General features: G+C 38.9%; 1 protein-coding gene across 1 annotated transcript in view; it reads left to right on the top strand.

The window, feature by feature from the left end:
* UNC79 (unc-79 homolog, NALCN channel complex subunit) overlaps positions 1–19,706 on the top strand; it is a gene marked incomplete at both ends in the record, with an annotated part of 145,796 nt that overhangs the window by 98,440 nt on the left and 27,650 nt on the right. The window contains 4 exons of the mRNA XM_081344670.1: positions 3,602–3,718; positions 9,746–9,829; positions 11,559–11,661; positions 18,736–18,876. Of these exons, the coding sequence (XP_081200796.1) occupies positions 3,602–3,718; positions 9,746–9,829; positions 11,559–11,661; positions 18,736–18,876 (445 nt within the window). The remainder of the gene's footprint in view (positions 1–3,601; positions 3,719–9,745; positions 9,830–11,558; positions 11,662–18,735; positions 18,877–19,706) is intronic.

Raw genomic sequence — 19,706 nt, 5'->3', positions numbered from 1 at the left:
AATAAATTATTAGTTGTAGTCACAATTTGAGTTTGCTTCTCCAAGACGCTTTCTAGTTTTTTGCCCAAAAGCTCTTATTTAATCGCCGGCTGTAGACAGAAACTGATATGTTTGGTAGGTTATTTTCATCATAGCATGGATTTCTTTTTGTATTTCTTTCATGGTGGAGTCTCACATCTGGTGTTCAAGGTTAGTCTTATCTTGTTTTTCTAAGGAATCAGCCAAGTCTCTTCTCTCTCTTTCTCTTTCTTTTTTTTAGAGTGTCAGATTGCAATTTCAGGTTTAGCCATTGGGTGTCCCCCAAGTGCTTAGAAAATTCTTTTCTTTTCTTTTAGAAAACTATCTGTTAATATCTTTTCAATTATTTCTTCTATTTTAGAAGAGCAGAGCCAAATTTTCAAATAAGAGTAGGAAATAAGGAGTTGGTAGTCAAAAGCTTTTAGTCTACAAGTTATAGAGTACTAGTTGAAGTCAATTCATTTTTTCAACTTTTTTTTAAAAACACCCCTGGAGGCTTAATCGCCATTATTTTAAAGGGACGGTTGGACTCCCCCTCACACTCCACAGGGGGGGAAGTACTTAGCAGCTTATTTAGGTGAAAGAAAGAAGATTGGAATATGAGAGGAATCTTACCAGTCTCTTCCACACTGCTTTAATGTTGCTTGGTGGTAAGTGTGACTTCAGCTATCTGCACCCTAGTAACCGACCATGTTGCTATGGCCGGTCTTTCGTCTACCGGTTTGAAAGGAATGCAGGCACTAATGGGGGGTTGTGGCTCCCCCGCATTTCTGCAAAAGCCCCTTCTTGCTGGTCGCCCCTCCAGGGTGACTCTTCGGCCCTTTTAGGACCCCCAGCGATGCGAAACTGGACGTGGAAGATGAGAGCCGTCCTCCAGAGGACTATAATGGCGGCGTTGGCAAACCGGAAGTCATTTCTCCTGGGAATTCTATAGTCCACTCCATTTTTATTGTTATATCAAAGTCTTGTAGATTTTTTCCTGTTTGTGTTGGATTGTGATTCTTTTCATTTGTAGCTTCGTCGATATGACCATGTTCTTCTAATTTGTGTTCTGTTATCTGATTTGTCTGTTCATTTGCCATCATTTTCTGGGTGGTTTTTAATTGTAGATTTAAATTAGAGATGTGCTTATTTATGTCATCAAAGTTATTCTGGATTTCCTCTTGGTTTAAATCTATTGTCATTTGTATCTGTCATAACATTGCATACATTTCCTCTTGGAAAGTATTTGTCTTCCTTTGAAATATTTTGCTTCTGAGAGTCTTTGGTGTTTCAGGCTAAATCTTTCAGGAGTGAATTTTGAGTATGGTGTCAGACACTTTTTAATCTTATGGCTGGGCCAGCTCTTTCTTTGTTCCCAGCTATCTTCAAGGTTATTTAAAATTTAAGAGAACACATTATTTTTTGTTTCTAGGCATCCTGCCAGTTTCTGAGTCATTATTGTTAGTGTTCTCTAGATTTGTCCAGACTGTAGTATTTTAAATTTAATTTCAGTCTATTTCTTTCCCCCTTAGTATTAATTCGCCATTTCCGTCCATGAGGGAATAGGGATATAATCCCCTCCGTTCACTTCGGAGGTTTACTTGCTTTCCCAAGGATTCAGTTAGTAGATAGAAGAGAGAAGATATATACTCTCACCAGTTCCAAGCACGCTGTTCACTGATGTTCTTGTTCGTGCTCTTGGACTTCAGCTGCAGGTAGTTTGAGCTAGACGCAGATGCCATGCTAGCCTTTCTCCTATTGAGTTGGAGGACTTCCCCTGGATCAAACAAAATGACTGCTGTCATTTCGTGATCAACAGAGCACCCCTCCTTCATGGTCACCTCTTCAGGCCACCTTCAGACCCATTTCGGGTCCCCCTGGCAGGACGAAACTGGCCGTGGGGAGCAGAGCTCCGCTATCCCATGGCCATGTGCTACGGCGCAAAACCAGAAGTCTCCACACACATTTTAAAGTTACCAAAGCTGAGAAACACTGATCAAGGGGAAACTCCTTTTAGGTTTTTCCTAATGCATACCAGTGTCAGATACTGCAATTTCCATATGATCTCTCTCAGTGTGATATAAATTTGCAAAACATGAAGTACCCTTTGTATTTTCATCAATTCTGTATCATTCAGGAAAACCAATAGTTTTTTCTTCTTGCATTTGGTTCTCTTTTCCACACTTTTAAATCTTTTTCCTGTTTTTCCTGCTTGCACTGAATTATAACTACTGTGAATGTTAATATTTTCTACCTGATTAGATGAGTGAGATGCTTAGGGAGAGAAAATCATTATCAGGGCCATGTAATACATGTTAAAGTAGCATAGCATGAATAAACTTGCAGATCATTTTTAGAAATAACTGATAGGAAAAAATGATCTCAATAAAATAATAAAATAGGTAAAAATAAAATTTAAAAAACAATAATGTGTTTTGTGGAGAAAACAATTTAATCAGATATCTGTATACACCATATTGGTTTTTAAATGCTGACAAGATATTTTTCAATAATTCTACCTTCCGACTCCAATATTTAAAATCAAACTTTCCCTTGAGAAATGAGATAAATATCATAATTCTTAAAGTTAGTGCTTTCATGGAGTATAAAAGCTAAAATTTTGTAAGATTGTATATTGGCACATTAGAAGGTTGACTTGGTGCCCAGTCTTTGTTGTTTTTAATATTTTAAACTATTTAGTTTTATAGTTTTAATGTAATTGTACATGTTGTTTTAACTTTTGCTTGGGAACTGCCCAAAGATGTTTAGAGAGTAGGCAACTATATAAATGTTTTAAATAAATAAATAACATAAGAAAGAAAAATAACCAGTTTCCTCTGCTTTTGGTAACAATTTATGACGGGGTAGGAATGTCTGCTCTAAAATTTTAATTGCTGCACTTTGTTGGGAATTTCTGTGTGTAATAAACTGATTTTAAGCATAGCACTAGAGAAGAAAGTTATGCTATTCTCTAATTTGATGCTGACAAACATTTTTAAAATTAAAAATCTTATATCAATTGGAAATGAAATTTTAATCTATTTCACAATTCAACCGCAGAATCAATCTTGCATTTTAAAAAAGTTTTGGAGTACTAAAGATTGAAATAAAGGCAATAGCAATAGCACTTAGACTTATATACCACTCTGTAGTGCTTTTATAGCACTCTCTGAATGGTTTACAATATCAGCATATTGCCCCAACTATCTGGGTTCTTATTTTACCAACCTTGCAAGGATGGAATGCTGAGTCAGCCTTGAGCCGATCAAGCAAACTTTTATACAAAAAATGTATTTGAAGTATTTTCAGTGTGATATTCATCAGTAGGATGCCACAAGGATCCAAAGGTTGTCCTCATAATCTAGAGCAAATAGAAATAAAATTGCAGGTAGAATTGTAGAACTGTTCGACAATTGTCATTCCCATCTGAGCACACTTCATTGAAAACCAATCCATTGGTTGAATGTATGTAAAGATGTAGAGCTATATTACACATTAGAAAAGTTCATTTTGAAGAAAAAGCTGGGTATAAGTAATTGCAAATAATAGGAAATAATACTGTAAATCATACAAATACTGTATATTAATTTCTGACTTGCAGCTCAGTTCCGACAGATGAAAAGAGGTTCTTTGGGAGCACTGACCATGAATCAGTTGATGAAGAGGCAGCTGGAACACCAATCTAGTGCTCCTCATAATATTAGCATATGGGACACTGGTAAGTATTCCACTTTGCAGAAAATGATCTGTCTTGTGGGATAGGATACAGAGGAATGGAAAGGTTAAGCAAATTTCTGTAGTGATGGGTCAAGAGAGTTTTAGTGTGGAAGCATAGAATAGGCCAGGGTTTCTCAAAATGAGCCATGTTAAGATGTGTAACTGGCAAAGAATTCTGGTCAACACATCTTAAAGTGGCCCAGGTTGAGAAACCCTGGGATAGGGCATTCCAAGAGGAAGTACATTACTTTGGTGCTGATTCCCATGTCTGACAGTGTAGTTCACTTAGATTTTGACTTTTTGTGGGCAAAGTCTGCAGTGGTGACTGAAACAACATTTTGTGATGTTAGATGGGCCCCTTTTATTCTGTGTACTCTGAACAAGTGGATAGGGAATTGTCTAGTATGTTTTTTTACCATGTGGGAGTTAGTCCTGCTCTTCATGGCTCTTTTGGGGGGGGGCACATGATTGGTTTTATGAAGGTGATCAACACTTCACAGACTCAGTGTATCGGGGTATTACCACTTAAAGGGGGCTCTATATACCATAGGTAGTCCTCGACTTAAAATCACAATTGAGCCCATAGTTTCTGTTGCTAAGTGAAACAATTGTTAAGTGAGTTTTGCTCCAATTTATGATCTTTCTTGCCACAAAGATTAAGTGAATCACTGCAGTTGCTAACATGGTTGTAAAGCAAATCTGGCTTCCCCATTGACTTTGCTTATTCAGAAGGTTACAAAAGGTGATCAGGGTCCTGGGATCACATGACCCCAGGACCCTGAAACTATCATAGATATGAACCAGTTGCCAAGCATCTGAATTTTGATCACATGAACATGGGGATTCTGCAACAGACATAAATGTGAAAAACGCTCATAAGTCACCTTTTTTCAGTGCCTCTGTATCTTTGCCCACTAAATGAATGATTGTAAGTTGAGGACTACCTGTACTTACTCAAGAGGCTGTCCCTGGGTTAGACTAATTTTAACAATTATTGCCCAATCTCTGACCTTTTCTTTAATGGGATGAGTATAAAGAAGAAGGTAGAAGGCTATCTACAATGCTGCATAGAAGAAACAAATCGCATCAATTCTTTTCAGTCTGGATTCAGACTTGGGCATGGGGCAGAAACAGCGTTGGCTGAATTAAGAAATTCCTTGGTCAAACAGAGCAATGTGCCTTTCTAGTCCTTCTTAACCACTCAATGGCTTTCAGTATTATATTGAATCACCAACTGGAGATTGGTTTTTGAGAATATTGTCTTGAGTAATTCTACTCTTTCCTGATTTCATATTTGTATACAAGAAAAGAGGTGAGCCCAGTAGCTGCTCATACGTGGAGTGCTGCAAGGTGTATGCTCTTTCCTCTATTTTTGAACTCTATATCAAATGTCAAGGTCATCCATTGATACAAGTGCAGGTAAAGTACTATAAGGAAAAGTCATACTTGAAGACATCTAACTTCACCACATTAGTAATGCTGAGGAAGTCTTATGTTGGTTTCTGGAGCGCAAAGCAAGCTGAAACTGAACCCAAATAACGTGAAGCTGCTGATATTAATTGTCACTTGAAGGGGAAGTACAAACCTTGAAGGATCAGCTGTGGTTTGAGGATCCTCCTGGATTCACAAGCACTGCTAGATGGGCAGGTGGAGATTGCAGCCCAGCCAGTGCGTTCCTTCCCAGCTTTAGTTGGTGTTCCAATTCATGTTCTCATCAGTGCACAATCAGATTATGTCAACAGACTCTAACTGGAGATGCTTCTGAAGATTACACATAAATTGCAATTATTCAAAATGCAACAGCCCACTTGTTGGCACACTTAAACTACCAGGAACTCATAAGCAGATCCACAAATTGTTGTCACTGAAGGAAATTTTTCCTTAGTTCTAAGTTAGTTTTCTCCTTGATAAATTTCCATATGTTAATTCTTGTCCCTGCCCTCAGATCTTTAGAGAATAGGTTGACACCCTCTTGTCTGTGACAGCCCCTCAAATATTGGAACGCTGTTTCATGTTACCTCTAGTCCTTCTTTTAACTAGACTAGACATGCCCAGTTCCTGCACCAGTCATCATAATAATCTTTATTATATATTATCATATATATAATCTTTATGATTGATAGCCGTTGATAGCATTATAAATTATATTCATTCTTCTTCAAAGCCATTTCTATCTTTTAGGAGAGTACATTCTTCTGTACAAGCACATCTATGAACAGATAGATCAGACATGTCAAACACAAGGCCCGGGGGCCGAATCCGGCCCGCGAAGTGGTTTCATGTGGCCCGCGAAGCCATCCTGGAAACAGTGAGGGAATGGCCCCCACTACCTTGGCCCTGGCCCAGAGACCCTCCTTCTGCCAGAGACCCTCAGATCTGTCCCACTCCTGCCCAGGCCCCCATAGGCACCCTTGTTGCGAAGATGTAGAGCTGGCCACGCCCACCCAGTAGGCCATACGCACACTAGCCACGCCCACCCAGTAGGCCACGTCCACCCAGGTCACACCCACCTGGCCCCCTGAGGGCAACTGCAATGCTGATGCGGCCCTCAATGAAATTGAGTTTGACACCCCTGAGATAGATGAACACCAGCTAGTAGTCAGAAGAGATAATGAAAACTCTTTAATCTTATGACATATGGGCAGAGTTAACTATAGTTTCAATTGGGAAACTGTGACCAACCTACACTAGGGAATTTCTAGAAGCCTGGCACTTTGACAAATTAGCCAACAATAGACACAAAGACATAAACAATATCTACATACTGTGCAAATCAACAAGCCAAAAAGGAAACAAAAAGACCAAAACACCTTCCCACCAGCAAACAACACCCAGATAAGCATCGATTAAGTCCAAGATTAACTTTAGACCAACAATCAAAAAGTAAGCAGTATCCCAATCAAGGAACTGCCAAACAAGCTAATATTAAACAGCCCAACCAAAGAACCTCCAAGACTTCTCCCACCACACTGACAGGGCAAGCCACTAGAACAGGGGTGTCAAACTGCCGGCCCACATGCTGGATGCATCATGGCAAAACTGCGCCCACCCCATTGCCGGCAATGGAAAAAAAGTCACGATATATCGCAACATGTCATGTGATGTTGCGAGTTTGGCACTCCTGTGCTAGAATATAAACTGAGAGCAAACCCTATTCCTTATTAGCACTGATGATGTTACCTAGTTTCGGTAATAAAACATCTGCAAGAAAACAGCCAAGCTCAGAGAACACCAAGGACAACTCACTTTCCACTGTTATGCTATTAATGTATACAGTACTTTGAATAAAGAAATCTATCATTTTGACTCATGCACAGTATAGGAAAAAATGTGCTAATTGGATATCAAGCTTTTCATATCCTCAAGAAAAATGAACTGAAGACATATTGGCTATAAAATATGAAATCTCTGCCTCCTAATTACAATATTCCTTTATTACATACTTTGATACTCTGTGAAAATAGTAATGTGTCCCACTTCACTGAAGATCCTACAGTTTGATTGATTCTGGCACATTTAGAGACCAGATGCTTAACTGCAGTTATCTGCCAAGAAAACTCTGGGACTTCAGCAATAGAATGGAAGCACTAGGATAATTTCAGTTTTGAAATGTTTCTTGATATCTCGGTGTCATAAATGGATATTTAACTTAATCATTTTGATAAATTAACCATCTTCATATATGAATACCCAAGTTACATGTAGAATTGTATTTATTATGAATATTTGTATTGCCTTTCTGCAATATCATGTGGAATGAATTATATAAAAATAATTAAAGACCAGCAGCAATTCTGCAGACTGCGGAAAGCCCCTTTATACATGCTTCCCACGAGGAGCTTTGAAGAGGTCTTTCTCTGTACATAAAAAACAGTCAATCTATTAATTAAAACAGGAATATTTAGGATTCTCATTAGTAGAGGAGGATCTATGCTGGGTGAAACCAAAGGTCTATCTAACCTTTCATCCACTGTAATCTGGCTATAGCCACTGTAGCCAGATGGCTGTAATCCTATAGGGAACTTAAAATAGGATGAGATGAAATAGCAACTTGCATTTCATCATAGTTGGCATTGAAAGTCAAACAGCACTGCAAATTGTGATTGCAGATTCCATACATGCACTTTCTACAGACTATATATCATTGTATACATTTCTATTATGCAAACCATAACTCTCCAACCCCGTCCCTGTCCCAGACTAAGTGCTTTAAAGATTGAAGTGATGGAACAGGATCTGCAGTGAGGCTTTGGAGGGGAGGGATGATGGCAGTAATTGAGTCCTGAATGGTGTAGTGGACATGGCTTTCCTCAGACTAAAACAGAGGATTAAAGGGTTCCTTATACCTAGTTCCTTTATTCGGTACCAGCTGAAAAAAATAATTCAAAAATTCCCTAGCCCTGGAACTAATTGGAGAGAAATTCCAAAGCTCTTCCAAATGATCATTTCTTAGATTCTATAAGAAATTTGGTAGGTTTACAATTATCTGCATTTTTTCCTCCCTTCATATAAGTGTGAACACCTGCTGACTGCCTTATGTAATCTCTGCAGTTTTGGAAGCAACAATTTTCATTGCCTTTTTCTTAGAGCCAAAAGAGATGGACCAGCCTAAAGTCACCTACCCGGCTTTGTGCTTAAGGTAAAACTAGAACTCACAGTCTCCCAGTTTCTAGATTGTTACCTTAACCACTAGACCAGGGGTAGGCAACCTCGGCTCTTTTATGACTCATGGACTTCAACTCCCAGAATTCCTGAGTCAGCATAGCTGACTCAGGAATTCTGGGAGTTGAAGTCCATGAGTCATAAAAGAGCCGAGGTTGCCTACCCCTGCACTAGACCATACTGGCTCTGTTCACTAAAACAGCTAGCACAGTTTTATTTCAGTGGATTGGTGGTGTGGTGGGGATGTGTTTGCTTAATTTTCTTGGTAGAATCAACCTAGATTGCTGGAAGAAGCCTTCAACTATAATATGGGCATTGGGTTTCACAGGGCTTTATGAGAACCCTGGACAGACCGTCTTCTAGAGGCTTCATTGTAATCTTCAAAATGAATATCATTTTACCCTACCTCAGAAAGATATTGCAAGGATAAATCTTACTGAGCAGCTAAATCACCTTAAAAAATGATACCGAAAAAAACCTTCAGCATAAATCACTTCACTGTAAGTCACTTTGTGACTTTTAAGTCACTTTCATAAGGGAACGTATATTTATTATAGAGAATCATCTTTCCATTCTGGTTATCTTTGCTGGTGCATTGTCATTTTTGCCCAATTGACTTCAGTTCAGAAAAATTATTTTGTTTTGTTGAGATGACTTAATAGCCTCAGGCCTTTCTTTATTCATACTTTATTTCAAACATTTCTCTCTTTTTTTTGCAGCATAAAATAATCACCTATGCATGTATGGTGCCCTCGTGATTAGACTTTTCGTTCTTTTTTGTTGTTGTGCACTTGACATTGCTTTCTCCAGTATTTGCATTTCTATGGTTTGTGAACTTAAGTGTTCTCCAAACATCTAAATCAGTAATTAATTTGTGATTAAAAAGCAAAGCAGAGTACCCAAACCCAAAGATTTGCCAAAGGCATTTTAGATTCAAAATAATCAGATCCTTATACTTGACTAGGACTGTTGACATTTCTAATGTTCCTTCTCTTTTATATTTAAGAGCTTGATAGTTAGAAAACTGACTCATCTGGAGAAGGGGGACCATAGCTTAACTGAAGGGCACATATTTATTATACAAAGAATTCCCCCAAAGATCAGACATCCAGCATCTTTAATTGTAAGGGTTAGGTAAAAAGAAATGTGAAAACCTCTGTGCCAAAAAAGCTGGGCTACATGGAGAAGTGTCACTTGGTACAGGACTGTTCCCTGTGTTTCTAAACATTTATTCATTTTCTGTTTGGTTTACAGGAGTTGCGTCTTTTAATTGTTATGTATAGCTGGTGTATTTATTATTGGAATAGCTCCACGGCTAATTCTTAATGAAACCCATCAGGGACTGAAGTTCTCTCTCTATCCACAGAACAGATACAGCATGGGAAGAGACCGTGCAATGTCTCAGTTTGCCTAAACCCTGACGTAGAGGGACAACCACTAAGAATAAGAGGTTAGTTCAGGGTCTGTTCAGCTGTGATTTTGCTGTGTGAAGATTTTGCTGTGTGAAGGGTTCCTAAGGTAAAGGTAAAGGTAAAGGTTCCCCCGCACATGCGTGCTAGTCGTTTCCGACTCTAGGGGCCGGTGCTCATCTCCGTTTCAAAGCCGAAGAGCCAGCGCTTGTCCGAGGACGTCTCCGTGGTCATGTGGCCGGCATGACTAGACGCCAAAGGCGCACGGAACGCTGTTACCTTCCCACCGTAGTGGTCCCTATTGTTCTACTTGCATTTTGACGTGCTTTCGAACTGCTAGGTTGGCAGTTCCTAGTTAATACAAAATTGAAATTGTGGTCTTGATATTTTTTGAAGTGAACAATATATTTACTTCGCATGGTTTTTATATCTGAACTGGAGGAACTTGAAAATTAAATACATCTCCGTATTCTGTTAAAATGATTGCTAACAAAATGTATTGCTTCTTTTCAAAAGAAGAGGAAATTGAATTGTTTCCGTTCTTGAAACACAGAACTATTTTAACTTTTGTAAAGGATTTTGAATAGTCTTCATTTCATTGTTCTTCAGCCTAAGTGTACAGAATATATATTCTTTTGAAATGGTTGCCTTTCCACCCCAGTTATGCAAGTCACAGTCTTCATGCATTAACTGTTTTCAGCTTGAATGCAGCATCTAGTCACATAATGTCTTGGCAAATATCCAGAGCAATGTCTTTGGGCAAGACAAGATATATACATCAATAGAACTTTCAGGATGATGGTTACTGTTATTAAAGCAGTCTGAAGATCAAAAATCTGTTTTGAAGCTCAAAAGAACAATCAAAAAGTTCTTATGGAGAATATTTTTATGAACAAGAAATACTTTGTCTAAATCAATAACTGATTGAAATTCTTATTTTGTCCATTTTAGCAACACACATGAATATATGATTTCAAATTATTGTAACATGGTATTAAACAGGGAAGAATTATCACTTTTGCTTATGTAATGGGACATATAAAGTTATGCCAGTATAACTACCATTGATTATGGGTTCTCTAGATATATTAGCATTCCTGCTTTCTTCAAACATTAAATGTGCAAATTTCTGGATATCTTTTTTTAATCTCATTTAAAAAAGAAAAAGAAAAAAAAGGAACTGATTTTTCCATAGGGTTATATAGGTCAGCCTGTTCTTGGTTTTTTGAAGCATTCTGCTGCTATAATAATGACCTATTTGTAATAGCATTTTTCTTATACTTCTAAGCACCTTGCATACAAATGATGAATTAACTCTCATAGATCTCTGCCAAGCAATATTAAGATTAATTTCAACTCCTGAGATTTAATGAAAATCTTTTGCCATTTCTTGATAAACAAACCTTTTGGTCCTTGCTGTTTCTCTAAAGATGAAAAATGTTTCAGGCCAACGTCATGTGGAAAACCGATTGTTTGAAAGACTTATTCTTAAGTTACAGAATGAATTGAAAGAAATGGAAATTGCTACATCATCTTGATTTTTTGCTTTGTGATTTTTAAGAGCTTAGATAAATAAAAAAATTTTTTTAAAAAAAAGATGCCTTAAATTACAAGGCATCTTTTCAGTGGGATAATTGTGAAAATTCTGAAAGTTCATTTTAAAAGCATTGTAGCTCTTTATATGTAATCAAGTGATAAAAAATAGATAATTTTGATTTATCATGAAGTTCTTCTCTTTTTCTTTCTTTCATGTTCTCCCTCTTTCTACAGGGGCCACAAAATCAAGCTTGCTGTCAGCACCTAGCATCGTCAGTATGTTTGTACCAGCCCCTGAAGATTTTATTGATGACCAGCCTACCATGATGACAGACAAGTAAACATTTTCACATTTCTTTTAGATTTTGCCATTTATTTATTTATTTATTTATTTATTTATTTATTTATTTATTTATTTATTTATTTTATTATATTTATATACCGCCCTTTCCCGAAGGAATCAGGGCGGTTTACAGGGTGATTAAAACAAAAACTACAAAAGTTAAAAACAGTTAAAAAAATTATCTCCGTCCCTGAACAAATAAAACCCCAGTTAAAATTAAAATTAAAATTCTCAGCCTGGGCCAGAGAGCTCGAAGAGCCAGGTCTTCAGGTCCCGGCGGAATGAACGGAGGTCGGGGGCAGTCCTAAGCTCCACTGGCAGCTGGTTCCAAAGGGCAGGCGCACCCACTGAGAAGGCCCTATCCCTGGGTGTTGTCCGCCGGCAATCTCTTACCGGCGGTACCCTGAGAAGACCCTCCCTGTGGGAGCGCACTGGATGAAGGGAGCTTGATGCCGGCAGCAGGTGTTCCCTCAGATAACCCGGACCCAAGCCATTTAGGGCTTTATAGGTCATCACCAGCATTAAGACCAATGATAAGCTTAAAGGGCTGATTTATTAATGACAATGACAACAGCAGCAAAAAAATAATATTTTGTCATTGGAATGAAACCAGAATAATTATCTGACTATTTTGTTAAAGCTTTAAACTAAGAAAAGTTAGAATGGCAGTGCATAAAAGCTTTCAGTTCTTTAAGATTCAGAGACAGAATATAGATAAGGGATTATTTGTATTTACACCATTGAGTTTTATAGAACGTTTATTTATTTTTATCCCAGAAATGGGCAAAAACAACAAACAGTATAAAAAATACTACTAAAAATACAGCATAAAAATACTGTCTAGGTTGGACTTCTGGTTTGCCATCGCAGCCACCGCAGACGCTGGAAGGTGAACTCCGTCTTCTGTGTTCGGTTTTGTTCCATTGGGGGACCCTGAAAAGGGTCAAAAGTCGCCCTATAGGGGTGATGAGCAAGAAGGGAACCCCCACTTGATCACGGGAGGGTGGCAGTCCTTTCGCTTGATCTGGGGTAGCCCTCCAAACCAGCAGAGGAAAGACCAGCCATAGCAATATGGCTCATCACTAGGCTGTAGACAGCCGAAGTCAAACTTACCACCAGGCACTTCTAAAGCAACGCGGATGAAACTGGGTGAGATCCAATCTCTATGATCCTAAGTATTTTTTTTCCTGTAAAATCTGCCTGAGGTATCTTTCCCCCTGTGAGGAGAGAGGGAAGGGAATTTCTAGCCCACCCTCTAAGAATAGCAGCAATTGACTACCCAGGGGAGTTAAAGCACTAAAAGAATAACTTTAATCTAATTGGATTTATATGTTTCTGAAATTTGGGGACCAAAAGTTTTCTTATTTTCACTGAAGACTTTTGTTTTTATCTATAAAAAATAAAATTTGGGAAAAGGACTATAAAAATTTTGGACTTAAAAAACCTTAAGTGGCATCGGTGACATCCTATGGTGAAGCTTGGTATTACAACTTGTTATTGCCTAAAGGAGACTTGGCTTGAAGCCCAGACTACAGATAAGACTCTTTTAACTTTGATAAATACCACCTGTGAGAAGTTCAGCTGTAAAGAGAACTTCTGGGTGGCATGGCTGGCTTCTTTGAACTATGAATGTAAACCTTTATTGATTTTTAGAGCCTATTTTTTATCTGAGGAATATTGGTCATGATTTGAGATGATGAAATACTTTGGATTATAAAATCTTACTTGACAAACAACTTTTACTATAAAGACTACCTACAAACACGTGAAATAGAGGTCCTCTACCCAGCTATAAAAATTATTTTCATCGTCTGATTACAAACTGCTCAACTTAATGCACCATTAAGAGAAGATGGATGAAGACCAGGAGAAGATTCTTTCCATGCTGAATACATGAAACCATCCTTTCAGCTTGTGATGAAATAAGAGGTTACAGAAAAGAACAAGATGTTAGCTCAGTTATACAAACCCAAATTCTGACTACAACTAAAGAACTAACAACGCAGAAGGTAACGGAAGAAGTGGGACAATCAAATACTAAGACACTCAATTGACCAACAAATACAGTATTGTTAAAAAAATACTGTCTAGTGTGAGCGTATAGTGTTTCTCTGTTGCAAGGGTTTAATCCATTTTCCCTGTTGGAAGAGATAAAGCCAAAAAAGAAGAGAGGGGTGGAAACAAAAATTGTATAATAATTCTAAATTTTCAACCATTTGGTTAAAACAAATGTTACATTATACCAAATAAAAGGAAAAGTCAAGCAATTGATAGGGAAGTTATAAACCTAAGGTTCTTTCCAGTTTTTAGTCATCTACCTTTATCTTTCAATATTTTGATCAATACATTTGTAGAATGCTACCCACAAAATCTCTTCTAGATAATGCATACTTATAATACATTCTCTACTACTTTTCATTGAGATAAACACTGTTACACTAATAAAATGCTAAAATCCATGAAATTAAAAACAGCATAATTAACAATGAGTAATATAACTTCCCCTTCATGGATTACTGCCTTGTCGTGGCGAAGGGGCTTGCGTAATTCAATGAAGCTATGAGCTATGCCGTGCAGGGCCACCCAAGACGGACAGGTCATAGCAGAGAGTTCTGACAAAACGTGATCCACTGGAGAAGGAAATGGCAAACCACTCCAGTATCTTTGCCATGAAAACCCTATGGACAGTACCAAAAGGCAAAACGATATGACGCTGGAAGATGAGCCCCTCAGGTCGGAAGGTGTCCAATATGCTACTGGGGAAGAGCAGAGGGCTAGTACTAGTAGCGCCAGAAAGAATGAAGCGACTGGGCCAAAGCCGAAAGGACGCTCAGCTGTGGATATGTCTGGTGGTGAAAGGAAAGTCCGATGCTGTAAAGATTTTTTCTCCATAGGAACCTGGAATGTAAGATCCATGAATCAAGGAAAACTGGACGTGGTCAAACAAGAGATGACAAGAATGAACATTGACATCTTAGGTATCAGCGAATTAAAATGGACAGGAATGGGTGAATTTAATTCAGATGACCATCAGGTATACTACTGTGGGCAAGAATCCTTCAGAAGAAATGGAGTAGCCTTCATAGTCAATAAAAGAGTAGGAAAAGCAATACTGGGATACAATCCTCAAAATGACAGAATGATCTCAGTTCGAATCCAAGGCAAACCATTCAATATCACAGTAGTCCAGGTCTATGCCCCAACCACTAGTGCTGAAGAGGATGAAATTGACCAGTTCTATGAAGCACTACAGCACCTTATAGAACTAACACCAAAAAATGATGTTCTTATCATCATGGGGGATTGGAATGCTAAAGTAGGAAGCCAAAAGATAACTGGAATAACAGGCAAGTTTGGCCTTGGAGTGCAAAATGAAGCAGGGCACAGGCTGATAGAATTCTGTCAAGAGAATACAATGGTCATAGCAAACACTCTTTTCCAACAACCCAAGAGACGGCTCTACACATGGACATCACCAGATGGTCAACACAGAAATCAGATTGACTATATGCTCTGCAGCCAAAGATGGAGAAGCTCTATACAGTCAGTAAAAACAAGACCAGGAGCTGACTGTGGCTCAGACCATGAGCTTCTCCTTGCAAAGTTTAGGCTTAAACTGAAGAAAGTAGGGAAAAGCACTAGGCCAGTCAGGTATGAATTAAATCATATCCCTGTTGAATATACAGTAGAGGTGACAAATAGATTTAAGGAATTAGATCTGATAGACAGAGTGCCTGAAGAACTATGGACAGAGGTTCGCAACATTGTACAACAGGTAGCAACCAAAACCATCCCAAAGAAAAAGAAATGCAAGAAAGCAAAATGGCTGTCTGAGGAAGCTTTGCAAATAGCTGAGGAAAGGAGGGAAGCGAAAGGCAAGGGAGAAAAAGAAAGATACACCCAATTGAATGCAGAATTCCAGAGAATAGCTAGAAGAGATAAGAATGCCTTCTTAAATGATCAGTGCAAAGAAATAGAAGAAAATAATAGAATAGGGAGGACCAGAGATCTTTTCAAGAAAATTGGAGAAATGAAGGGAACGTTTAATGCAAAAATGGGCATGATAAAGGACCAAAATGGCAGGGACCTAACAGAGGCAGAAGAGATTAAGAAGAGGTGGCAAAATTACACAGAAGAACTATACAAGAATGAGCTTAACGTCCCTGATAATCACAATGAGGTGGTCACTGACCTCGAGCCAGACATCCTAGAATGTGAAGTGAAGTGGGCCTTAGAAAAGCTGAGCAACAACAAAGCTAGTGGAGGTGACAGTATTCCAGCTGAGCTATTCAAAATCTTAAAAGACAATGCAGTAAAAGTGCTACACTCAATTTGCCAGCAAATTTGGAAAACTCAACAATGGCCACAGGATTGGAAAAGATCAGTTTACATTCCAATTCCAAAGAAAGGCAGTACCAAAGAATGTTCAAACTATCGCACCATTGCACTCATTTCTCATGCTAGTAAAGTCATGCTTAAAATCCTACAAGCTAGACTTCAGCAGTATGTGGATCGAGAACTACCAGAAGTGCAGGCAGGATTTCGAAGAGGCAGAGGAACTAGAGATCAAATTGCCAACATACGCTGGATCATGGAGAAAGCTAGGGAGTTCCAGAAAAACATCTACTTCTGCTTCATTGACTATGCTAAAGCCTTTGATTGTGTGGATCATAACAAACTGTGGCAAGTTCTTAAAGAGATGGGAGTACCAGACCATCTTATTTGTCTCTTGAGAAACCTATATGTGGGTCAAGAAGCAACAGTGAGAACTGGACACGGAACCACTGATTGGTTCAAAATTGGGAAAGGAGTCCGGCAAGGCTGTATACTGTCGCCCTGCCTATTTAACTTATATGCAGAGCACATCATGAGAAAGGCAGGGCTAGATGAATCAAAAGTTGGAATTAAGATTGCCGGAAGAAATATCAACAACCTAAGATACGCAGATGATACCACTCTAATGGCAGAAAGTGAAGAAGAACTAAAGAGCCTCTTGTTGCAGGTGAAGAAGGAGAGTGCAAAACTTGGGTTGAAACTTAACATTAAGAAAACCAAGATCATGGCATCTGGCCCTCTCAATTCCTGGCAAATAGATGGGGAAGAAATGGAGGTAGTGACAGATTTTATTTTCCTGGGCTCCAAGATCACTGCAGATGGGGACTGTAGCCAAGAAATTAAAAGACGCTTGCTCCTGGGGAGGAAAGCCATGGCAAATCTAGACAGCACACTAAAAAGCAGAGACATCACCCTGTCAACAAAAGTGCGTATAGTCAAGGCTATGGTCTTCCCAGTTGCAACGTATGGCAGTGAAAGTTGGACCATAAGAAAGGCTGAGCGCCAAAGAATTGAGGCCTTTGAACTGTGGTGCTGGAGAAGACTCCTGCGAGTCCCTTGGACCGCAAGGCGATCAAACCGGTCAGTCCTAGAGGAGATCAATCCTGACTGCTCTTTAGAAGGCCAGATCCTGAAGCTAAAACTCAAGTACTTTGGCCACCTAATGAGAAGGAAGGACTCACTGGAGAAGAGCCTAATGCTGGGAAAGATCGAGGGCAATAGAAGAAGGGGACGACAGAGAATGAGGTGGCTGGATGGAGTCACTGAAGCAGTAGGCGTGAGCTTAAATGGACTCCAGAAGATGGTAGAGGACAGGAAGGCCTGGAGGAATGTTGTCCATAGGGTCGCGATGGGTCGGACACGACTTCGCAGCTAACAACAACAATATAACTTAAAATGAAATAGATAGGGAAATCAAGCAAGTACTTGGAGAAACAAATCCATATTTAAATGAAAGAAAATACACTCCATATTTGGAGCTCATCTTATTAGGGAGATCTCTCTCTCTCTCTCTCTCTCTCTCTCTCTCTCTCTCTCTCTCTCTCTCTCTCTCTCTCTCTCTCTCTCTCTCTCTCTCTCTCTCTCTCTCTGTGTGTGTGTGTCTGTGTGTGTCTGTGTGTGTGTCTGTGTGTGTCTGTGTCTGTGTCTGTGTGTGTCTGTGTAATTTCCTTCTGACATGTATGGTTAGCATGTCTTCCTCAATCTAGGGTTCTCCACCAGAAGATTGGGAATTTGAGGATTCTGCACAGTATCCTAGCTATTCTTAGCACTGGGCACTTCTGAACAGAAAGCTCTGATGTTGTTCCTGGAGTCTGTTGGAGTCACTTCCCCAGCTTAGGAGTCACAGCCCCGAGGGCTCCTACCACCATTGTGGCCACTTTGGCCTTTTCTTTCCACAGCTGGAAAGCAATCCTAGAAACCTGACAGTAGATAGGGGGTGATGATAAATAGGGGCTGTTGAGTTATTTCATGTCTATCAGCTTCCTTGATTTATTTTTAATCGATAAGACAGAATTTCTAAAAAGAAAAAAATACATTGATTATAATTTCAGATAGATTCAAATAAAATGCTTCATTATCTCCTTTTTGCACCTCTAAATACAAGAAGAAAATATTTAATAATGAAGGTTACCTGACTGCATAATTTGTTGGTGGAACCACAGTGAAAGGGGGAGCATGGTTGATAAATGAGAAATATCCTGTAAGATTAATTTATTTCAGTCAGTTGGTCTGGTTGTTTTCTAAAAGCTTTGGCAGCAGGTAGTAAATCGGGCTAAATGAGATTGATTTTCATGACCTTGTTGGCATTTTATCCTGCTGTTGTGGAAAAGGAAAATTTTCTGTACAATCCTATTAAGTTCAAACATCACAATCAGTTGGAGACATTAGTGAGTGGCTGATCAAATTAACCAAACATCCCCATTGGGCCAAGATGTACTGGTTTTCCAAGTCTTTAATATTCTGCCTCATCTCGTCTGCATTAGACATGTCCCTTAAGACCAGACATTATAAAATCTTGGCAGAAATTTGAAAGTAATCTCTTGGCAGTACATGAGTTAGAACCCATTCAGTGGCCAAAATTGGAAGGAATCAAAAACAAACTTCTTATTGTTGGAAAATTAACTTGTCTCCTTCCTTGCAACCCATAATTCTCACTTATGGAATAATCTCTGCAGCAATGTAATGTGATTTTCATATAGTAATATTGCATTTTTTTCGCTAATTTTCTTACAGATGCCATGACTGTGGAGCCATCCTGGAGGAATACGATGAAGAAACGCTGGGTCTGGCGATAGTAGTTCTTTCCACATTCATTCATCTCAGCCCAGATTTGGCTGCTCCTTTGTTGTTGGATATTATGCAATCTGTAGGAAGGTATAAACTTTCATTTTTCTTCTCATATCTTTCTTTCTTCTGCAGATTAATGGTTTACAAATAAAGAGTGAATTCAGCATTGTTTCATGTTATATAGTTCATCTTCTATTTGAACAACCCTAAGAGCCTTGGTGGAGCAGTGGGCTAATGCCTCCTTAAGTAACACCAGCTGCCTGCAATTAGTGCAGGTTCGAGTCCCACCAGGCTCAAGGTTGACTCAGCCTTCCATCCTTCCGAGGTAGGTAAAATGAGGACCCAGATTGTTGGGGGAAATTAAACTGACTTTGTAATAATGCCGCTTGGGGTGTGTGTGAAAGCCCTAATAAGCAGGCATATACATAGAATGAAGGCTACTGCTAAGCTTGTAAGCCGCCCTGAGTCTTCGGAGAAGGGCGGGATATAAATAGAATTAAAATTAAAAAAAAATAAAATAAGTAAAATGAACCCTGAAAGCATGAATAGATCTGTCTGAAGCTCCCCAATCCAGCTCCTTCCTTTGTCCCACCCAGCTGATTGACACCAAGGAGCAGGTTTAATTGATGTTACACTGTCACATCATCTAAACCTTTTACATGTCTCTCATTTTCTATGTAAAAGAGGGCACAGAGAACCATCGTGTTATTTAATAAGCACCCCTTTTTAAAGCTATCTGTTAAGTCAAATGGCAGATAACAAACTGATATCTTTGACAAAAGAGGAGCAGCAAAGGAAGGTGCCTCATATCAGGTCTCATAATTTAGATCACTGTTGCCTGCATTAGTATCCCTAAATTACCATTTTAGGAAATCTCCCAACTTTAGCTTTAGAAAATACTGTTAAAGTGGGATCTC

Source organism: Vipera berus (assembly GCF_964194415.1).
Source record: "Vipera berus genome assembly, chromosome: 1".
Lineage (NCBI taxonomy): Eukaryota > Metazoa > Chordata > Lepidosauria > Squamata > Viperidae > Vipera > Vipera berus.
This window is presented reverse-complemented; position numbering and strand designations above follow the sequence as displayed.